This window comes from Typopeltis vanoorti, chromosome 10 (genome assembly GCF_054136105.1).
Source record: "Typopeltis vanoorti isolate ZY-2024b chromosome 10, IOZ_Tvanoo_1.0, whole genome shotgun sequence".
NCBI classification, from domain to species: domain Eukaryota; kingdom Metazoa; phylum Arthropoda; class Arachnida; order Uropygi; family Thelyphonidae; genus Typopeltis; species Typopeltis vanoorti.
This window is the reverse complement of record NC_143558.1, coordinates 16,403,628-16,422,303: the sequence shown is the minus strand read 5'-3', so window position 1 is coordinate 16,422,303 and position 18,676 is coordinate 16,403,628. Positions and strand designations below refer to the sequence as shown.

At 36.8% G+C, this 18,676-nt stretch overlaps 1 protein-coding gene across 4 annotated transcripts in view; it reads left to right on the top strand.

Moving 5' to 3' along the window:
- Window positions 1-18,676, top strand: part of LOC150102192 (homeobox protein Meis1-like) — a 243,094-nt gene that overhangs the window by 114,829 nt on the left and 109,589 nt on the right. For all 4 annotated transcript variants that reach the window (XM_090399507.1, XM_090399509.1, XM_090399511.1 and 1 more), the window contains exon 7: window positions 14,564-14,703. In XM_090399507.1, the coding sequence (XP_090255633.1) occupies window positions 14,564-14,703 (140 nt within the window). The remainder of the gene's footprint in view (window positions 1-14,563; window positions 14,704-18,676) is intronic.

Below are 18,676 nucleotides of genomic sequence, written 5' to 3'. Positions count from 1 at the left end.
AGGCATAGGACATTCAGCAATGATTCATAGGAGCAAGTCCGAGATACCTTCGCGTTACAATTCGAACTAATATTCACGAAAGGGTTCCTTTGCAGTCCAGTTTGAGGCTAATATCCCTATGGAACGATTTGGCACCTCTTGGAGCAGATACCGCTACCAGTTTTTAAGAAAAAAAAAAGGGATTCAGCTCTCAATTAGGTAGATTGTCTAACTGACCACTGAGTGTACACATAAATGACGAACTAATCTTTTTTTATTTATAAGTTTATTTTCACAGAGTTATCAGGGATAGTTGTTGATAAAGGATGCAACAGCAGATATATCAAGGACGTGATCCTAAAATTCGTTGTGCTGAGTTCTTTTTCTCGATGACTCAGATTGACGAAATGATAATGTTTAATATAATGTGTTCAATAAAAGTTTAACATCAAGTTTGTCTCAATGATTATTGAGGAAAAAATTCGGCTGACATACTACAAAGAACATCGGTCGACACCTAACTGTCGCGTTTGCTGGTTTTATGGCCGAAGTTTAAACCGTGAAGTTTCAGGATAGCACATTTCAAACAACATTGAAGACTGAGAGACTCGATGTTGTTATTCTTGTCTGGAGATCACTGAAAAATATCCCCCTTAGACGCAAGAAGAAGAACCATCTATAATTCCAACATTAGCAGAATTGTCTTCGTATACCAAAATGGGATGAGTTGCCACCCAAATGTGCGTTGTTCGCATTGTCCATCATTGTTGTTCCGATAGTTTAATGGCAGGTTTGCGGTAGTAATTCCCACAGATCGATACTAATACGCCGAATCGTAGCTGTTTACCAGTCACACTTCGCATCCATGCATACTTAACCGTGCGATCTGCATTTTTCGCTCGAGCGCCGACTACAATCCGAAAACTTTCTCTCTTTTAGGGCCATGATCACGTGTCCTGGACCATTCTGGACCCCATCGTAGCGCCGTGACACCTCCTTTCTCCACGTCACTCCGTATTTCCGTGGCCAGCTGTCAGAGCTTCTCCGCTATCCCATCGCTCACTGCACTGTGGGCCAATTGGTAGTTCCCCGGTTAATTAATATGCCGCGATAGCCGCGCCAATCAACTGACTTTTTGACCTTGCCCGAGCTAGGGGTGCCTGCTGCCAGCGGAGACCCCGCCTTCGTAGAAGCTCCGCCTTCGTCTCGTGTAGCGTTGAGAGAAAAGACAGAAAAGGCCTGCCCGGATACACGCTGGGTGCCACAGGTACCGACTGCAAGCCTCGTTCCCGGCTTTTCTTCGGGACAACTACTAGGAAGGTCAAGTCGATTGCTTCTCGCTTTTATTCCGTGATGTCGTTCGCATTCCCAGGCGCTCGCTAAAAATGCAAACGCGAAATTAGTTTCCCCCCACGTCATTCGCGTTTTTCTCCAATAGAAAGATGGGATTAACAACGTCAGAAATATTCGGCTAAAAAAAAAAAAAAAAAAAAAGGTAAGAGCTGTGGAACCGAAAGATAATGCGTGAGGCTCGAACCCGGTTATGGTGAGATTAGAATGTAGCGGTTATGTTTTGGAGGTCCACTACTTTAAAAGAATAACGAGATTAATCACAAAATTGCCATTTTTAATGTTAGAATTATTAATATTCGGAATTAGAACTACTAGTTTTCAAAGTTAGAATGTTTTTTAAAAATTAGAAAACCATCTCCAAAGTTAGAATGGCTTTTCGAAATTGGAAAAACATTCTTCAAAGTTAGAATGGCTTTTTCGAAATTAGAAAAACATTCTTCGAAGTTAGAATGGCTTTTTCTAAATTAGGAAAACATTCTTCGAAGTTAGAATGGCTTTTCGAAATTAGAAAACATCCTTCGAAGTTAGAATGGCCTTTTCGAAATTAGAAAACATCCTGGAAGTTAGAATGGCTTTTTCGAAATTAGGAAAACATTCTTCGAAGTTAGAATAACATGTTTAATTTTAGAACCCTTCCATTTCAATGCTAGATTTTGAACGGATTCAAATTCTGCTTTGGATTGAATTCCAGGTTAGATCCTTACTTATACTCGAAGTGAGAATCTACTCGAGTTTTAATTTGCCTGCATTAAACATTAAAAAGGGATTGTTTAGAAGCTGAGATATTTAGAAATACGTGGAATGAAAAATAAAAAATCCCGAAGTCATTAAGTTAAAAAAAAAAAAAAAGGCAACGCAAAGATGAACTTATCTTTTTGATGCATATTAATGTAGAAAATTTATAAGATCTTCCGCCTGGATTATTATAAAAGAGGTAATTTATGGCTTTAATTTCAAACGCAGTTCGCCTTGGTCAAATACAAGAAGATCAACAAATGAGAGTTGAACGGCGAACAAACTTCTCACACCACTTGCCGATTGCGTGACAAAAATATGTACAAGGTTACAAACTTGATAACGATCTATAGTGTTTTACTCATAGAGGGACTCATCCCACTTCCGGTATTATTTCGTTATCCTTCGGTCTTCGCTTTATTTCCTCTTTTTTTTTTTCTTTCGTTTTACGACTCTTCCACCCAAGCTCTATCATCATTTTATTTAATGATATTGCCTTAAATTCTAATCTTATTCATGAATCTCGACCAAAGCCTTGTCCCTGCAAATATGTAAATACAATTTATGCAGTTCGCAAAGGATTGACTTAAATGTAAGCGACTAGAATTACATCAACATAATTCCCTTGGATCAAGAATCCCTTTTTTTCCAGCAAACGAATAGAAAAAGTCCAATAAAAAGCAAAAGAATGAGTAATATAAATAATAAAATTGACATTTGACTTTTTTTTAGCAATGGCCTTCTATAGTTGCCATGACTACTCACGTAAAGTAGTTATGGCAACCTGTTCGTGCAGGAAACATTGTTGCGTCATCATTTATACTTCACTATCCTATGAAATGAACGTGTTTTTTCAGAAATATAAAATTTTACGCGTCTACTGAAGCCAATCAACAGGCTGCACAAGTGGTGATCGCGTACGTATCAAAACCAAAAAAAAAAAAAAAAATATATATATATATATATAAACAGAAAGTTGATGACGTGACATGCAGCAGACTCCAAATCTATCGGCCATGTTGGTGGGAAGGCCATAGATAAGGGTGATCTGTGGACTACAACGTGTGTGGGCTCCTCCAGGTCATCAGAGCCGTAATTAATAAAAGTGCATACTCAGCATGGAGTAAATAACCCTAGCTGATGCTGCTGTCGGCCTGGGTTATTTATGGATGCTCCTTGTTTCTGCTTAAAGACCTCGTTTTGAACTCGATCCTTAAAGGATTTTTCTTTCGTCTTGTTCTTAGATAGAGTGGACACTCTTTTACAAATCTTTCCATTTTACGATTACAACGTATATATTAGCAGTTATTAAAATAAACACAGTTTTATTTAAGTCCTTTTCTCTTTCTTTACATAGAACAGAAATGCCGATGTCCCATTATATCGCGGAGACACACCACGTTGTTAAGGAATGCCCCTTGTATTTAACTTTGTAGGAATCTCTTAAATGAACCATTGGTATTAAATGTCTTCGGATTCTCTTATTGAAGAGTTTATACGTTTACAAGATGGAAATAACCACCATGCGACACATATTCGGAGTCCCATTGTCACCAAGTCGAAGATCGCAGCAGTGGCTTGTGTGAGGAAGTAGAAGCAAATATGCCCTACCTGTTAATTGTTATAACGACACCAAGAACATTTCTATAGGCAATAAACATTAAAAGGGAATCCTTCTAGAGCTCATAAAGATTTTATTGCCTCGTTACAGAGAAACGGTTATCTTCATGGCTATCTGGTCTTTTAATATCTTCATTCATAACGATATTTCTAAAAGACTACTAAATCTCCTTAAGATTGGTCGTACCAGATTTCAGTATCTTCCTTATTACCTCTTGAATCTTCTTTGCAAATCTTTACTTCATCAACTAAGATATAGATAATTAACTAGAGTAAGATGAGCGAAGTTGGAAAAATAGACACTAGGTGGCATTGTTCTTGGTTTATGCGACCATGTATAGCTTGAGTATGGAATAATATTGAGGGAAGTCAAAACGGACAAATATCCAAAAGGTTATCTTTAATTGTTTTCTCTGAGAGTGCTTTCTTTGAAATTAGAAAAACAGCTTCGAAGTTAGAATGGCTTTTTCGAAATTAGAAAACATCCCGAAGTTCGCAGGACTTTTTCGAAATTAGAAAAACAGCTTCGAAGTTAGAATGACCTTTTTCGAAATTAGAAAAACAGCTTCGAAGTTAGAATGACCTTTTTCGGAATTAGAAAAACAACTTCGAAGTTAGAATGACCTTTTTCGGAATTAGAAAAACAACTTCGAAGTTAGAATGACCTTTTTCGGAATTAGAAAAACAACTTCGAAGTTAGAATGACCTTTTTCGGAATTAGAAAAACAACTTCGAAGTTAGAATGGTTTTTTCGAAATTAGAAAACATCCCCGAAGTTCGAAGGACTATTTTTAAATTAGAAAAACAGCTTCGAAGTCAGAATGACCTTTTTCGAAATTAGAAAAACAGCTTCGAAGTTACAATGACCTTTTTCGAAATTAGAAAAACAGCTTCGAAGTTCGAAGGGCTTTTTCGAAATTAGAAAAGCAACCTGATGTTAGGGGTCAGGTTGTTTATTTATTCCTCTCCATATATGAAGTAGGTAGTTCGGTTTTTGTTTGACTCAGAAGCAATTATCACCAATCAATCATCTGTGATTTTGCTTATAATTAATTGAATTAACTTGCAGGAATCTATAAGAGTCATAGACTGCATCTTTAGACATTCAACCACCAAACCGAAAGTCTTGCATCCTACCAACCACACCACGAAGACATAACACATCGCCAGCTACATTCCCAGACTTTTAACAATCTTACAGGACAATTCCCTGTGGTACCAAATGGCTTCTAAAAGTGGAAGATCAACTATTAAAACATTCATCTACTAAAAGAGCCATTGTAGTCGATGTACCGGGTTCGTACATCGTTAAACTTGTCACGAAGGGGGACTTACATCCCTTAAAGAAAATGCCTAGCTCCTTAATAACGACTTTAGTAAACACTTGGCCTTTTCTTCGTCACAATCAAAGACATCATTGCGATGGTGTAGTCGGCAAACGAGCCCTCAATATGAACACCGATGTGCATTCCTTAGCCAAACGACCCCTGACGGAGCTACTATTACCTGCCGTGGCCAAAGCTTCTACGATGCAGCTACGAAGCGATCCGAGGGATTGGTTCAACTATGCGAGGGCTTATCGGCTAAGTAGATTTGTTAGCGGATGCAAACAGGACCTGCTGTTCCATCTAGCAGCTTTTCCTGATCAATTGCGCATGCATAATCCAATCAAATGGAGGACTGCACAGCGGCTGAAGTGACAGTAGCAGCTAGAAGCCCACCGCAGCCCTACGTACAAAACAGCTGCACACGCATCAGACCTGAGGTTTCTACGGAAACCGCAGAGTGACACGTGTGCATTGTCATAGTGCCGATGGTTCCTCTCATTGTCACGCCTCAATGACAGGGAATTCATGTCATTACAAGATGAGATTTTCCCAAAGCTGGATGACCATTATGATGCCATCCAATTCGACGTACAGGCCATTAAAACGCTTTCGCTGCGTTCCCACCGCCCCCTTTTATAATCTTCAAGCGGTCTCGTTCTAATGTGACATTCAATTGACTAAAAAAAAAAAAAAAAAAAAAATCATCCACCTTTGAGTCATTGTCACGTGGGTTTCTATAATAGGACAGGCTTCTAAAATTGTCTGCAGCCTGTCAATAGGGGGAGGTGGAAGTCCCCTTAGCAACAAGAGTCCAGTAGGAGAGGTAGAAGGTGGAGATCTTTTGTTGACATGGCGATATGAGTTACACTTTTTTTTTTTTCTTTTCGTTCCCCATCTCTTTCTGTCCTCTCTCTAGAGTGCTTGTTATAAAGTGACATCCCCCTTACACGTGCATTTGACAGCCCACGTCACCATCATAGTCAGGTGACACTAACTCCCATTACTTCTCAGGACTTGTCATTTTTATAATCATCCACCTTTTTGAACTGACATTAATTGTATGATTTCTTGTGTGTGTGGTCTGAAAACTTTGTAGGTGGCGCTAGTGATATCTTATTGCTTTAGGACCAAGGATGTCACTAGTAAAATAGGTGTGTTCCATAAGATCGTTTAGCCAAAGAGTTTTTGCTACTAATGAAAATCAGTATAGTTTTTACAACCTTGGAAACTGAGCTACGTTTTACCAAACATTAAAGCTGGTTCGTTTTATTAGGGTTATCTTCTATATGTGTATTTGATTTTGAAGTCTATTTTTTGTAATCATCATGACAATTATAGATATACTCAGCATCCACGACATTTCAGTACCTAAACAGATAATTTTATAGCCTTCAGTTACATCATAATACGCTGATCAAGAAAAATGAGATGTTTTGAATTTTTAGCAGTTGGCGTTTAGGTAGATTAATAAATTAAGTTTACAAACAAAAGATATAACATAAAAGCGCATTATGGATTTCAACTAATCGATCATTTTATCCTGCATAAATATCTTTCACACTGTACTGCTAAGTTAGGCTAATTTATTTAGCCTAGTTGTTTTTATAGATTTAGGCTACAAAGTTATGTCTGTCACAAGATCGGAGACGTGTTCTTGTCTTCTCCCCACGGGTCTCTGTTTTAGTAAATAGGAATTCGAACCCCGCATACGATGTCAAAAATCTTTATAAGGATGGTTGATCGGTCGTGTATGGAAGTGGAAAGTTTATCTTCAACCCGCAAAACACAGTTCGTCCAAAAAAACACGCGCGGTTAACGCACACAACAAACCCTCCTCGTAGCCTTAGTTGATATGGTTGTTACGCCCCCTAGAAGGGTGTTCAGAGCAAGGATAACCAACTCTTAAAATCCATTATATATAATTTTAAAAGTATTTTTATTATTTATTTATTTTACATCATTTTACTTTTTTTTTAAATTTATTTATTAAGACTTTCCTGTTGCCAACAAACGACAACTAAATGAATTGGGACACTATTGGAGAATACAAAGAATTTTATTTATTATTTTTTTTTTTTAAATCCCAACCGACATTTTTCTTGATGTTCTTTACCATTCCTAATAAAATTTCTCTTTACTATAGATGATTTCCAAATACTTTAGATAATCTTATTCAGATCAACAGAAAAAGTTCATTGCTTACATCTCCAATGCTATTCGATAAAAATACCCTCTCTACTGGAAAAAAAAATAAAATAAAATAAAAGCAATGATATTGAAATAAAAAGAGGATTGTACCATCATCAAATAGGTCTTGGGAATAAAGACGTGTTTTTAACTCGTACTCAAGGCGGCTTGATTAAGAGAAAAATGCATAAATGAACGCCAGTTACGACTTGTAAGTTTACCTATAAAATCCAACTACCTCCTTCTAACAGCGGAGGGAAAAAATACTCGAAAATATTGTTATAAATTTTACCTTATTTAGCATATATATTGACAAATTCTGAAAGGAACCATGCAGAGCCATAAAATGCTTTTCTTTTAAGGCGTCCGCTAGGAATTGAACGGTTCATGGGAAGAGTCAGCGGTGCACTCCGTCTCATAATAACGGGCCCCGTATTATGGGGTTTTGACTGGTGAGGTCATTCGCGTACAAAATACATATTTATGTGCACAGGTGAATAAAAATAACATTTTTCCTTCGCCAATGGATTCCTCTGGCCTTTTTCCACTTAATAGAATTTCTTTAAGATTCTCTATCGTTTCTCCAGAGTACGTAGCACAATAAAGGCCGCTTGTTTTCCCCGGTCTACACAGAATTCGCTCTTTGAATATTTTCGCAAGATCGTATTATTGTTTAGAATAGCTTCTGTTGTGTGTGTGTGTGTGTGTGTGCGCGTGCACGCTAGAGGTAAAACTATGCAGGGTAAGTATATCGGGTGAAGTGCCAACGCAGAAGCCTTTTGAATGTTTCGATTCTATGACTGTTGATTTCTCCAGTCCAATAGGATCCGGAGATTTTTCTCTTCTACGTTTAGGGTTATTGTAACTTCATTTGCATATCCATAGCAAATAGAAAGTACCAACACGCAGAACCAAATTGTCAAAAGCAAATAATCCAAACAGGCTTAGACTCTACCCAGAAGGGGAACCAAGCAAAAATCCGAAATAGAAGACCTAGAAAGAAAACAAATAACTGAAGAAAAAAAATAAAAAAATATATATATTTTATTCTTTAGGCGAACATAGATAGGAAACGACTTGTAAAACTGCTGTGCAAAGACCCGGTTGAAATGTATATATATATGGAAAATAACAGTGGAAATCTAGATCCCAAGAAATCTGAAATAATATAATTTATTTTATTTTTTGAATAAAAAATCTAAGGTCACGTTGACGTTATGCATACTCTGGTCTGTTTGCACAAGTTACTGCATGGTTGATGTATGAAAATGAGGAAGGCTTTCTGCGTATACTAAATTTTTCAAACCCACATACAGTCAAATCGGTCCTTATACACACGCAATTTACAGATAAAATACTATTAGTTGCGGTAGATGTGTGGGTGAACTGTGGCACCGTATGTAGATGGAGGTTTGTACTCGTAAGTAGTGTAGTCAGCGCGTAGAGTGGAGCGCCCTCTAGTGATAAGTTCTTGGGACTCCTTAGAGGTGTGACGTAATCATAATAACAATATTAGGACTTTTCAAATGAAGGTGAGCTAGCCAGTATCATACGTACGCAGCATAGACACCCCCCCCCCTTTGGAAAACTCGGTTTGTACATTTCTCTACAAGTCACAAAGAACAATGCACAGACATAACACACTATTGTATCGTTTATAGTTTCAAACAGATACTCGTTGTCAAAAGTAGGGATGCTGAGACAGTTTGGATCATTTTGGCGGTCCCTATTTAAAGATAATATTAAAATTATTGATTATATACGTTTACAACATTTTTATTAGCTTTTCTTCACCATAGTGAGGGATCCAATCGAATAATTCAATTGGCGTTTAAGTATTGCGTAAGACTTTTCAACTACAAAACATAATTTTAATAGGAATGATGACGCCGCAATATGTGACCTTGAAAGGTCGTGCCTAAGTTTCATCCTTGACATTTCTTTCAGCTAAAAATTACTGCTACATTTCTAAGTTTAATCTATAGAATTCTCGTCACGAATATTGAAAATCCTCAAGATCATTTTTGAAAACATTCTATTGTGCTTAAGTTCCGAGAACTACCTATAGATGACGCTTCTGTTCATAATTCATAAATATTCTATTACGGAGGAGATTTTTTGATCAAGAAAGAAAAATGGAAAAATAGTTTCATGGGAATACCTAAAGATGGCGCTTCGTTCGTACTTCATTTCCTGTGTTTTCTGACTTACTTCTGATACACTTTATCGAATTTTTTTTTTTTTTTTTTTATGTAATCACAGCCTCATGTATTGGCTCAGTCCCTCCTTTCTCATCTCCCCCCCCTCATTTTTTACCCACCCGGGCATCATCTTGTGTAAGTGTGTCTGTTCACATTGCATGTATTAAAGTCATTTCCCTTTATGTTTTCAAAAACCCCTGCACAAGAAAAGAAAGTAAAAAAAAAAAAAAAACCAAACCCTCCTTTGACTCACTTGTCTTCTCTCAAGAAAATCCTCGCGCGCTGTCTGGCATTGCCATATTTCTTCACTGCATGAAAAATACCTTTCTCTCCGTAATTGTAGGCGACTATCACTTTGCCGGTACAGTAATTTCTTTCCACTGCTCCCCTTGCAAAATGAAAATGACTGCATGACACGGTAGAAAAGTACATTTTGCAACGGCGTAGCTCTGGTTTTGTGGCACTGAACAAAAGACGAAGGCCACAATTGCCATTCCAGATACGTTATAACTCTCTTAATTCACATTCCAATAACGGCATCGCGAGAAAATAGTTCTGCTGGGGGTTTGTTCGCTTTACTTGGGAAGATAAAGAAAAGCAAGTCTTTGAAGTGTCTTATAACATTAGTAACGTTCAAATTTAAACAGTACCCTCCTTCCCCCCCCCCCCCCCATAAATGCATCCAGTTCTTCTAGAAATGTTTCACAGACGACGAAGTTATACCGCAGAATATCCCAATGACACTCACTGGAATACTTAAAGCAACCTAGTTGCGTTCGGAGGGGCTGTTTGCGATCGCTTTCGTGTCTGTACTTGACTGCGACGGAAGTACTCGACTATAAAGATTCATTACATGCAACGAAATAAATGTTTCTAATAACCACTGTGGGTGTATTCTCGGGGATAGGAGAGGGGTGTTTGGGTCTCCACTTCTCTCGTATAAAGAATTAAGAGGTTTGTACAATTTACCGTAATCTTAAAAGTAAAAAAATATTCTCTAATTTTCTAACTTTAAGTAATCCTTGGAGTTCTCTAACTTTTAGAATCCGGTGCAAAACCAAATAAAATTTAAGTAACCATTGGACGATTCTTAGACATTACAAATCACGTAGTTCTTGCTGCTACAAAAAAAAATTTCATATCTCGCTACTTTGATCTAACAAATAAATTAAAATTTTCTTTGAATTTTGTAATCTACTGCATATATGTATATATCACTGTTAACCCTACATTTTTTTTTTTTTTTTTTGAAATCTGTGGTCGGTGAAGTTTTTGTCTTTCACATCGCTGCAGGTAAATGCTGTTCTGCTGCGTGCTAACTCCCCCCCCCCAAAAAAATTATGTTCTTAACTGATGTTATTTTATATACTGATGCATGCGTACTGTAGTTCAGTTTATGAATCGTAGGGTTAAATATTAGTTCTTCAGGGAGAAAAATCTATCTGCCTGAGCTAAAGATGAAAAAAGATCCTGTAGTTGGTGACTGATATCTAATCTTGTGTCTTTTTGGACAGTGTAATGGAAGTTACCAGTGGCGTAGCTGTGAGGGGGGGGGGAAGGGGAACAGTCTGACCCAGGCGGCACTTTGAACTTTTGCAATTAATTCTAAAATACAGTCTCAAGAATTCATTTCCAAATATTGTAATACTACTGTGAATTTTCCTCACAACTGCTAGTGTTGCTAGTTATGAGAGAAGCTTTTCTAAATAAAATTGTAGGTAATTTCTAAATAAAATTGTAGGTAATGTAGGTAATTACGAATTACCTACATTATTATGAAATAGACTTCGCCAATGTCATCGACGATTTTGCTAACAGAAAAGCAAGAAAAATAACATTTTAGAATGTTGAAATAAAAATTTTATTTCAAAAATAAACATAGTGTTTTTATTTATTTCCCTATACGTCGTTTTGACTTTTGGTAGTATTTTTGGTGTATTGAGAGGGACAGCGAAAGCTCTAACTACACCACTGGAAGTTACCACTAGGCCATGCAAGTTTCTACCTAAATATATACATCAAATTATTCGAGACTTGAACACAATTTTAATGTACATAATTTTATTGTACAACTTCTCGCTCTGTTAAATCAATATTGTTCAGTGCAACATAATCTCCTTCAAAATATGTATTGATGAATTTTCATAACTAGGAAAAACAATCACGGTACGACATTGTAATGTTTTATTCATATGAGTCGTCACTGAATCCTTGAAACCCACTTTGTGATTTTTAAACTCTCTTATTTTGCTATACTGCATGAAGCGCTTGTTTGAATTGTCATAACTTTGCCATTCAAACAGTGCTATCCCAATAATTTGCCAGTGATATCCCATGTACAAAAAGACAATGTTATCTTTCTACCAGCTGTAGTATTAAGACACAAATTGCTTACATCAACGCCCCCTATCTGCGTGAACAGCGACATTCTATGATAATGGAGTGTCGTTGTTCCAGTAAACACTTACTCTCCAGAGAAGGGGCATAGATAGTGGCACTGAAGAGAGTATTTGTCAGCCTTCGTTTCTAACATCTGGCAGGACCCCTAGACAGGAGGTGTTCCTCCATCTCATGCTCTTTTGTCTGCCGTGGTGTCGCCCCGAGCTAGGAAGCTGCATCGACAGCAGGTCACTCGTTTGTCCCCGAGGGTCGCGAGCTGCAATGGCGTGCCATTCAAACTTCACTTGAGACATTATGTGTTTGGAATGTTAGTGAATAGGACCGATTATTTCTGCCACACCTAATGGACGCCAAATGTCAGAGCCTCGTTGACAACAGCGAACATGAGAGGGAATACAGCATCCGACCAGGTCTCCGGAGACCTGCCTTGCTGGATGCACTTTCCGCATCTTCGTGATCTCGTTGTTCACATCGCGACAAGAGTAGGATGTTGGAGCAGCCTCCCTAAGGCTATAAATGTACAGCGAAGAGGTGTGAGATGATCCGAGGGGGTAGCGAAAAGAATAGGGAAAAACCGAGAAATGACTGCTATATTCTCAGTACTGTATATTGGCGAATAAAAATATTATTCATTATTTTACGATAAAAGAAAGTGGATAATAATGTAGTCGTTACAAACATAAAGTTCCTATCAACGAATATAAAACTACACACACAGTTTATTTTTGAAATAATAAAAAATATTTATTTTATTATAGCGAAATAACAACTATTACGTATCGTGTATATTGCATTTCCCAGCTGCCTACACTGAATTGCTCACGGCGACGTCGTACGGTAAAATTCATAAAAATAATCTCCTGAATTTTTTGGAGTTTCAAGTTGCTGATAATATAATCTACTGAAAAAGTCGCATTCTCCTGAATTTTCCAAAACAACTGTTTCTTAATTCTTCTTTAGATTTCGTTTGTTTGAAAAATAATAAACAATATTTATTATATTACAGCAAACGACACCCATTAAATTTCTTATATTCCGTGCTTTATACATTTCTTTTTTAGTTGTCTACAGAGAATTACTAACAGATAAAATTCATAAAAAGGAAATCGTCTGCATTTTCCCTCAGTTTTATAATCTACTGAAAAATTCTCATTCTACCGAATTTTTTTGAAAAAAAAAATGCTTTCATTATTGTTATTTAGATTTCGGTCTAATGTGTTTTAAATAGTGTTCTATCCTTTATATAAATAATATTTATTTGTTATTATAAACAGGAGATTGTATAACATGTAATAAGGCGATATTTTTTGTCTAAAAATAAAAGGTTGATTAATTATTTTAAGCATAATATTTTAAGAATTTTAATAATGAAAACCTCGGGAAAATTTTTCATTTCAGTCATTTGACAAAATTAAATGTTGACAATAAATATAAAACATTGGCAATAAAATTCTTACTAAACACGTTAAACATTGTTATAGCGTCAGATATAAAAATGAGTGGATTTGTGAATGTATCAAGCCCAAGAAGGGGAGGAGAGAGAGAGAGAGAGAGAGAGAGCGAACGCCCATCGTATTCAAACCTCGCCCTCTGACTTGTAATTTACACACGCGGAAAAGCAAGAAATTCGACATCATCCCGGAAATCAAACAAGGAAGTGTGGTATAAGTTGACATTGTTTTCGCAAAGTCTGACGACGTTTTTTCCTGACAAATAAGGAAGTTTATGAACGATAATGACACACAATTTTTAATACGGATGAGTCCAGGGAAAAATAGATGTACAAAAATTAAAGGGAGAGACATAATAAAAATCATTATAATAACAAGTATCGTTAAGCCTACTTTGCAATAAGTTAAAGGGAGTTTTTCCCGAATAAAAGAGTCCGGAATTCTTATTAAATTTAAAAAGAAACAAGTCCAGAATTTCACAATTACGTGAGTATTTTGTGATATTAACTCCCTTACCACCCATCTCTGTCTCATTATAATCTAAACAAATGATAATGAAAATTGTCTATTATGTAATCCTCTTGCTGTTATTGTGCGTGCATTGTTTTAAATATTAAGAAAAATAGTTGGTCCACTAGAAATGCTAGGGCCTTTCTGATTAATTCCGTGTATCTAATTTTAACAAATTTTTAAATAAAAAAAGGTACACAGCGAAGTTGTTTTAAAACATTAACAGTGAAACACTTATGCTTTAATGTCGTTATGATTACAATGTCATTAGGAAGCCTTCTACGTTTCTTATTAATATTTTACATTAAATGATCTCCAGAGGGAGCTACGGATACAACGTTCGACTGACTTATTAAAATACAGTAGATGATTCCTTAATCTACCGAAAAATATGAAATCTACGGATTTTTTTTAGAAACTTTTTACTTTGGTTTTTTGTCCTAATGCAATTAGGACAATCTAAAGTGTAAAATTAAAATGTAAAATTTTATATTTTACATTAAAATTTTAATGTTACAATTAAAATTTTTATTCTAATTGTAAATTTTAAATTTTTGTTAAAATTAAAATTTGTTTAGTATTGTTTGTGCAATATTTAAATTTCTCTTATTTAAAGTAAGTAATTAATTTAAAGTATTTTAAATTAAATTAAATTAATAAATTTATTAATTATTAATTAATTTATTAAAATATTTAAAGTAAAAAATAAGATCTCTTATTTAAATCCTTGTTTTAATTAAAAACTAATTAACTGAAAATGAAATTGTAATAAACGTTTCGAATTCATTTTTCTTTCCAGGGGATGCAAGTGTCGGATCTGGAGACGGAACAGGAGAAGATGATGATGAAGATCGTAGCAAGAAAAGACAAAAGAAGAGGGGTATATTTCCTAAAGTTGCTACCAACATCATGAGAGCCTGGCTGTTTCAACACTTGACGGTAAGTGAAGTAACCAATCTCAGCATTTCGTACGCAATGTAACATTAAAATAGGTTCACATTTCCCCCTTCTTACCACAATGAACTCTTTAGGTGATATTATAGCACGTTGGTACCTTGATTGAGATGAGAGTATTTTAAACTTTATTTCGTTTTATTTATTTACAATTCGGAACTCCAAACACGGAACTTGTGTTTGGAAGTGTCTTGGCAGAATTAAATATTGATTATAAATATAAAACAAGCCAATTCATGCCTCCAGTGAGCGAGCGATAGTCTTACCAGCAGTGCCGGCTCGAGGGTATGTGGCATCCCCCCCGGGCCAGTTTTATCAGGGCATTGTAAATCAAGAGGCATCATTAAATTCTTTACTGTTAAAAGTAGTTGAAAGTTATTGCCAAAAAAGTGCGTATAGAGTATCTGGGGACACTGCTCGTACCAGCACTTTGACTCTCTATTCCTCTTCAATACTATTACTTTTTTACGATGTCGGCGCCCCAAAGCCATTGCTCCCCTAGGCAGATGCCTAAGCCTAGAGCCGGCCCTGCTTACTAGATAGTGAAATTCATCTATCAAAAGAAGACATTTACAAACATTGGTGTACGCAGAGGAATTTGAGCCCATAGCCTACTAATGGAAGAATGATACGCAGTCATTTCGCCATGTAGGCCTGCAAATATATCTCAAACTTGATTTTGAATTCTCTGACAAAATATCACCTTAGAAAAACTTTTTTTAAATCGTAATTTTAGAGAAAAATCTGGAATTCTGGAGTATATCTGGAATTTAGCAGCACCGAAGGCGTGTGAACTCAAAGATTATTTCTTTCTTTTTTTTTTTTTTTCTTGAAGCCACTTCAAGCCTCCAATAAGCGGCGGGGGGACCATGAAATTCATCTCCATCTCATTCATGAATTGGCTGGAAAATGGATACGCTGACTTGACCAACCAGGCCAGCATAAAAATTAACAAAAAATAAATAAAAATTAAAAAGTCAGAATTTTTTTTAAAATTCTCGTATAACCCCCAGAAAAAGAATTATTAAAGACAAAAATTTAACCTTGCACAACAAATGCTTAAACACTTTTACCCCCGAAAAGGTAACTTGAAATCTAAGGCTACGTTTGATTCTACAGTTGAATTTTCTAAAAGATGAAAAATTTCCAATATATGATAATATTCCTGTAATAACGAGCCTATCGCAATCTAGCGACACGGTCAATAATGTTCTCTAATAAGCAAGGTAGGAAAATTCGTCCAATTTCCTTTTGTAGAAGGGGGGGACTGTCTAGTAGTGTTGATCTTAACACCGAAAGACCGGAGATGCTATCAAAATAAGCGAAGTCAACGTAGCTGTAGTAGTGTGGGGTTGAATGCTCTGCGAACTTCATATTAATCCTTTCTCATTAAGTGTAGGGGGTGAAGAGAGTGTGTGTAGTAGCAACACTTCTCCAATAATCGAGCAGGGTATCCCTAGAGCAGTCCCTTAGGTAGTGTGGACACACAAGTTCTCTGTAATCACTTCGAGGAAAGCGCTCACAACTCAATATTCCTCCACTTCATAATAGCTGCCATAGAATGACGTTGCACTGCATGAAGAGGGTAGGCGAAGATTCCCGTACCGCGTTTATTGTCGGTCGTTGATAATTACTTTTCGCTCGAGTACGGTGCAAAGTTTATTAGGTGGACCATGTTGAAACAGCTGGTAGAGAGCTTGGAGGTGGCTCATAATGACACGCAGATGGAGTGTCATGGCTGCCCTCAGGCGTTGGCCTTTTCATCCTCTGTTTGTGCACTCAGCTGACTCACTGGCCGCCTACATGCGCAAACAGGTCGCTGTGTCAAGACGCACCTGTATAGTAGCATTGCTATTAGGCTTTTGCCCAAGAGCTCGCCGACCGCTAGTTCTCCCTAGAAAAGAAGTTCAAAACATGGACAACTACCATGTAGAATTTGCGGCCTTTGTGATAGGAGCTGAAGATTCTTCCCCTCCCTTTAGAATCCCCAATTAGATATAATATGTTGCAACACAGATGGAACAACAAATCTTGTTTGTGATTTGTTTGTTTTTCTTCAACTGTCACAGATCTTTATACGCCCAAAGGTAATTTTTTTGATCTTTACGTAGTATAATAGTATTAATATTTAAAGCATTAGTCATACATTTATCAACGAGTTACCCAAACTTTTTAAACAGTAGTGTACATTTTCATACCAATAGCTTATTCATGAACTTTTTTGTTGATCAAACATCTTAAATAAAAACCTGAGTATTTATTTACAATTGGGTCTGGCTCCTACTGATGAGACTTCAATCAGGGTCGGAACCGGTCCGGGTAGTGACCACCGAATAATGTATAACATCATATATGTCCGCTAGAAGATGTGTTTTACATCATGGGAAATACTAAGGATAGTGATTAGAGCTTACTCCACCTTTACTACGAGTTGCCCTGTCATGAAAGGTTTGCTTACGCTTGGATCCGCCGAAACTTTTATAGTTTCTCTATTCGGCTTTGAAATAATGTTGGATTCAATATCCATTTAATTTGAATAAATATTTTTATGCGGAGTTCATCAATCTCAAAAAGTTTAAGAAACACTCTTATCGTTTCCGTCTAATTGATAATCTACGAAGACATAAATAATCAATTCAATGTATTTATTAAATAATATTCTAATAAATATTTCGATAATCATATAAACTGGGATATTTACATTAAATGGCGTTTGAAATAAGAGAGAAATAAATTCAAATCTTGAAAGACGGGTTTACAGTTCTTTCTTGGCAATCAACTAAATGGATTCTGTCCATCCCACTTCGATTAATATTTATAGCATAAACTGTTTTTATCAAGAAGAATACCCAATATTTTAGCAGGTAGTGTACATTTTCCAACTAAAGATGCTTTGTTTGAACAGATCTTTAGTAAACGGACCCGTTCTCCACTAAACTGAATTTTATTTGCAATCATTCTTAGCCTTACATTCCCAGTTTGCATCAGCTCTCGCTACTTGAATCAATTACTTATTTTAATATTGTGCATTTTGCTTAGACATACCTTAACTGTGAATAGAGTTATGAATATTCTCGTGCATGACCTCACAAAGCTGCTTTTCTCATAACCACCCATTTCCACCCCCATCTAATGTGTTCTTTCTGCGACCTCCTCTCATCTGTTCCATATACCAGAAGCCAATGAGTCTGGAACTCTTTAAGCTTATTTCTCTACATCCCCCCCTCCCCCCCTCTTTCTGTAAGCTTAAATAGCATTAGTTGTCGTGTATCCTTTATTCGTTTGACCTTGTCGCGTGGCCTTAGAGCACCTCTGTTGGCCCTTTGCTGTATCAGAAGCAGTAATTGTTGGTAGCTATCTGTGCCTAATGTCAATCGGATAACATCGGCTTTTGAAGCTAGCGTACTCTCTCCTACCTTCTCTCTCTCTGTGCTTTCATCTCATAGGATTTACTCTCAGATGTCTCTAATTGCATTACTCTGTGTAGAGGAACTGTCGTGCGAGCCGGCAGAGCACCCTATTCCATTCCCCTAATCCGCTCAACCCCATTGCTCTGATTAAATCCACATCAACAAGGCAGGAATCGGACAAGGACGCCAAACTCCTGTATTGGCTACGTGTTTTTGCTAGCGAATGGGGGAGGGGGGGAAGGAAAGACAGGAGGAGGGGGAAAAGAGGGAAGATTATGGGGTAAAGTGTTGCTAGAGTCTCGAGGGAGAAGTTAATAGCACATCTCTAAGATGAGTACAAAGAAAGAAACTGTAACTGAGGTTTGTTGCTTGAGGAGAGATGAGGGGGGCGGGGAAGGGGGGCTGTTTTAACATTTCAGCACCCTTCAAACAAAAACAGCAGAAATGGGGCAAAGGTGAATGGGGTCGACGTGATGGTGAAGAGAAAATGGTTGAATAAGCGGATCTTTTCTTTTGGGTGTCGCTGGGGATATTTGAATAATGTCCTC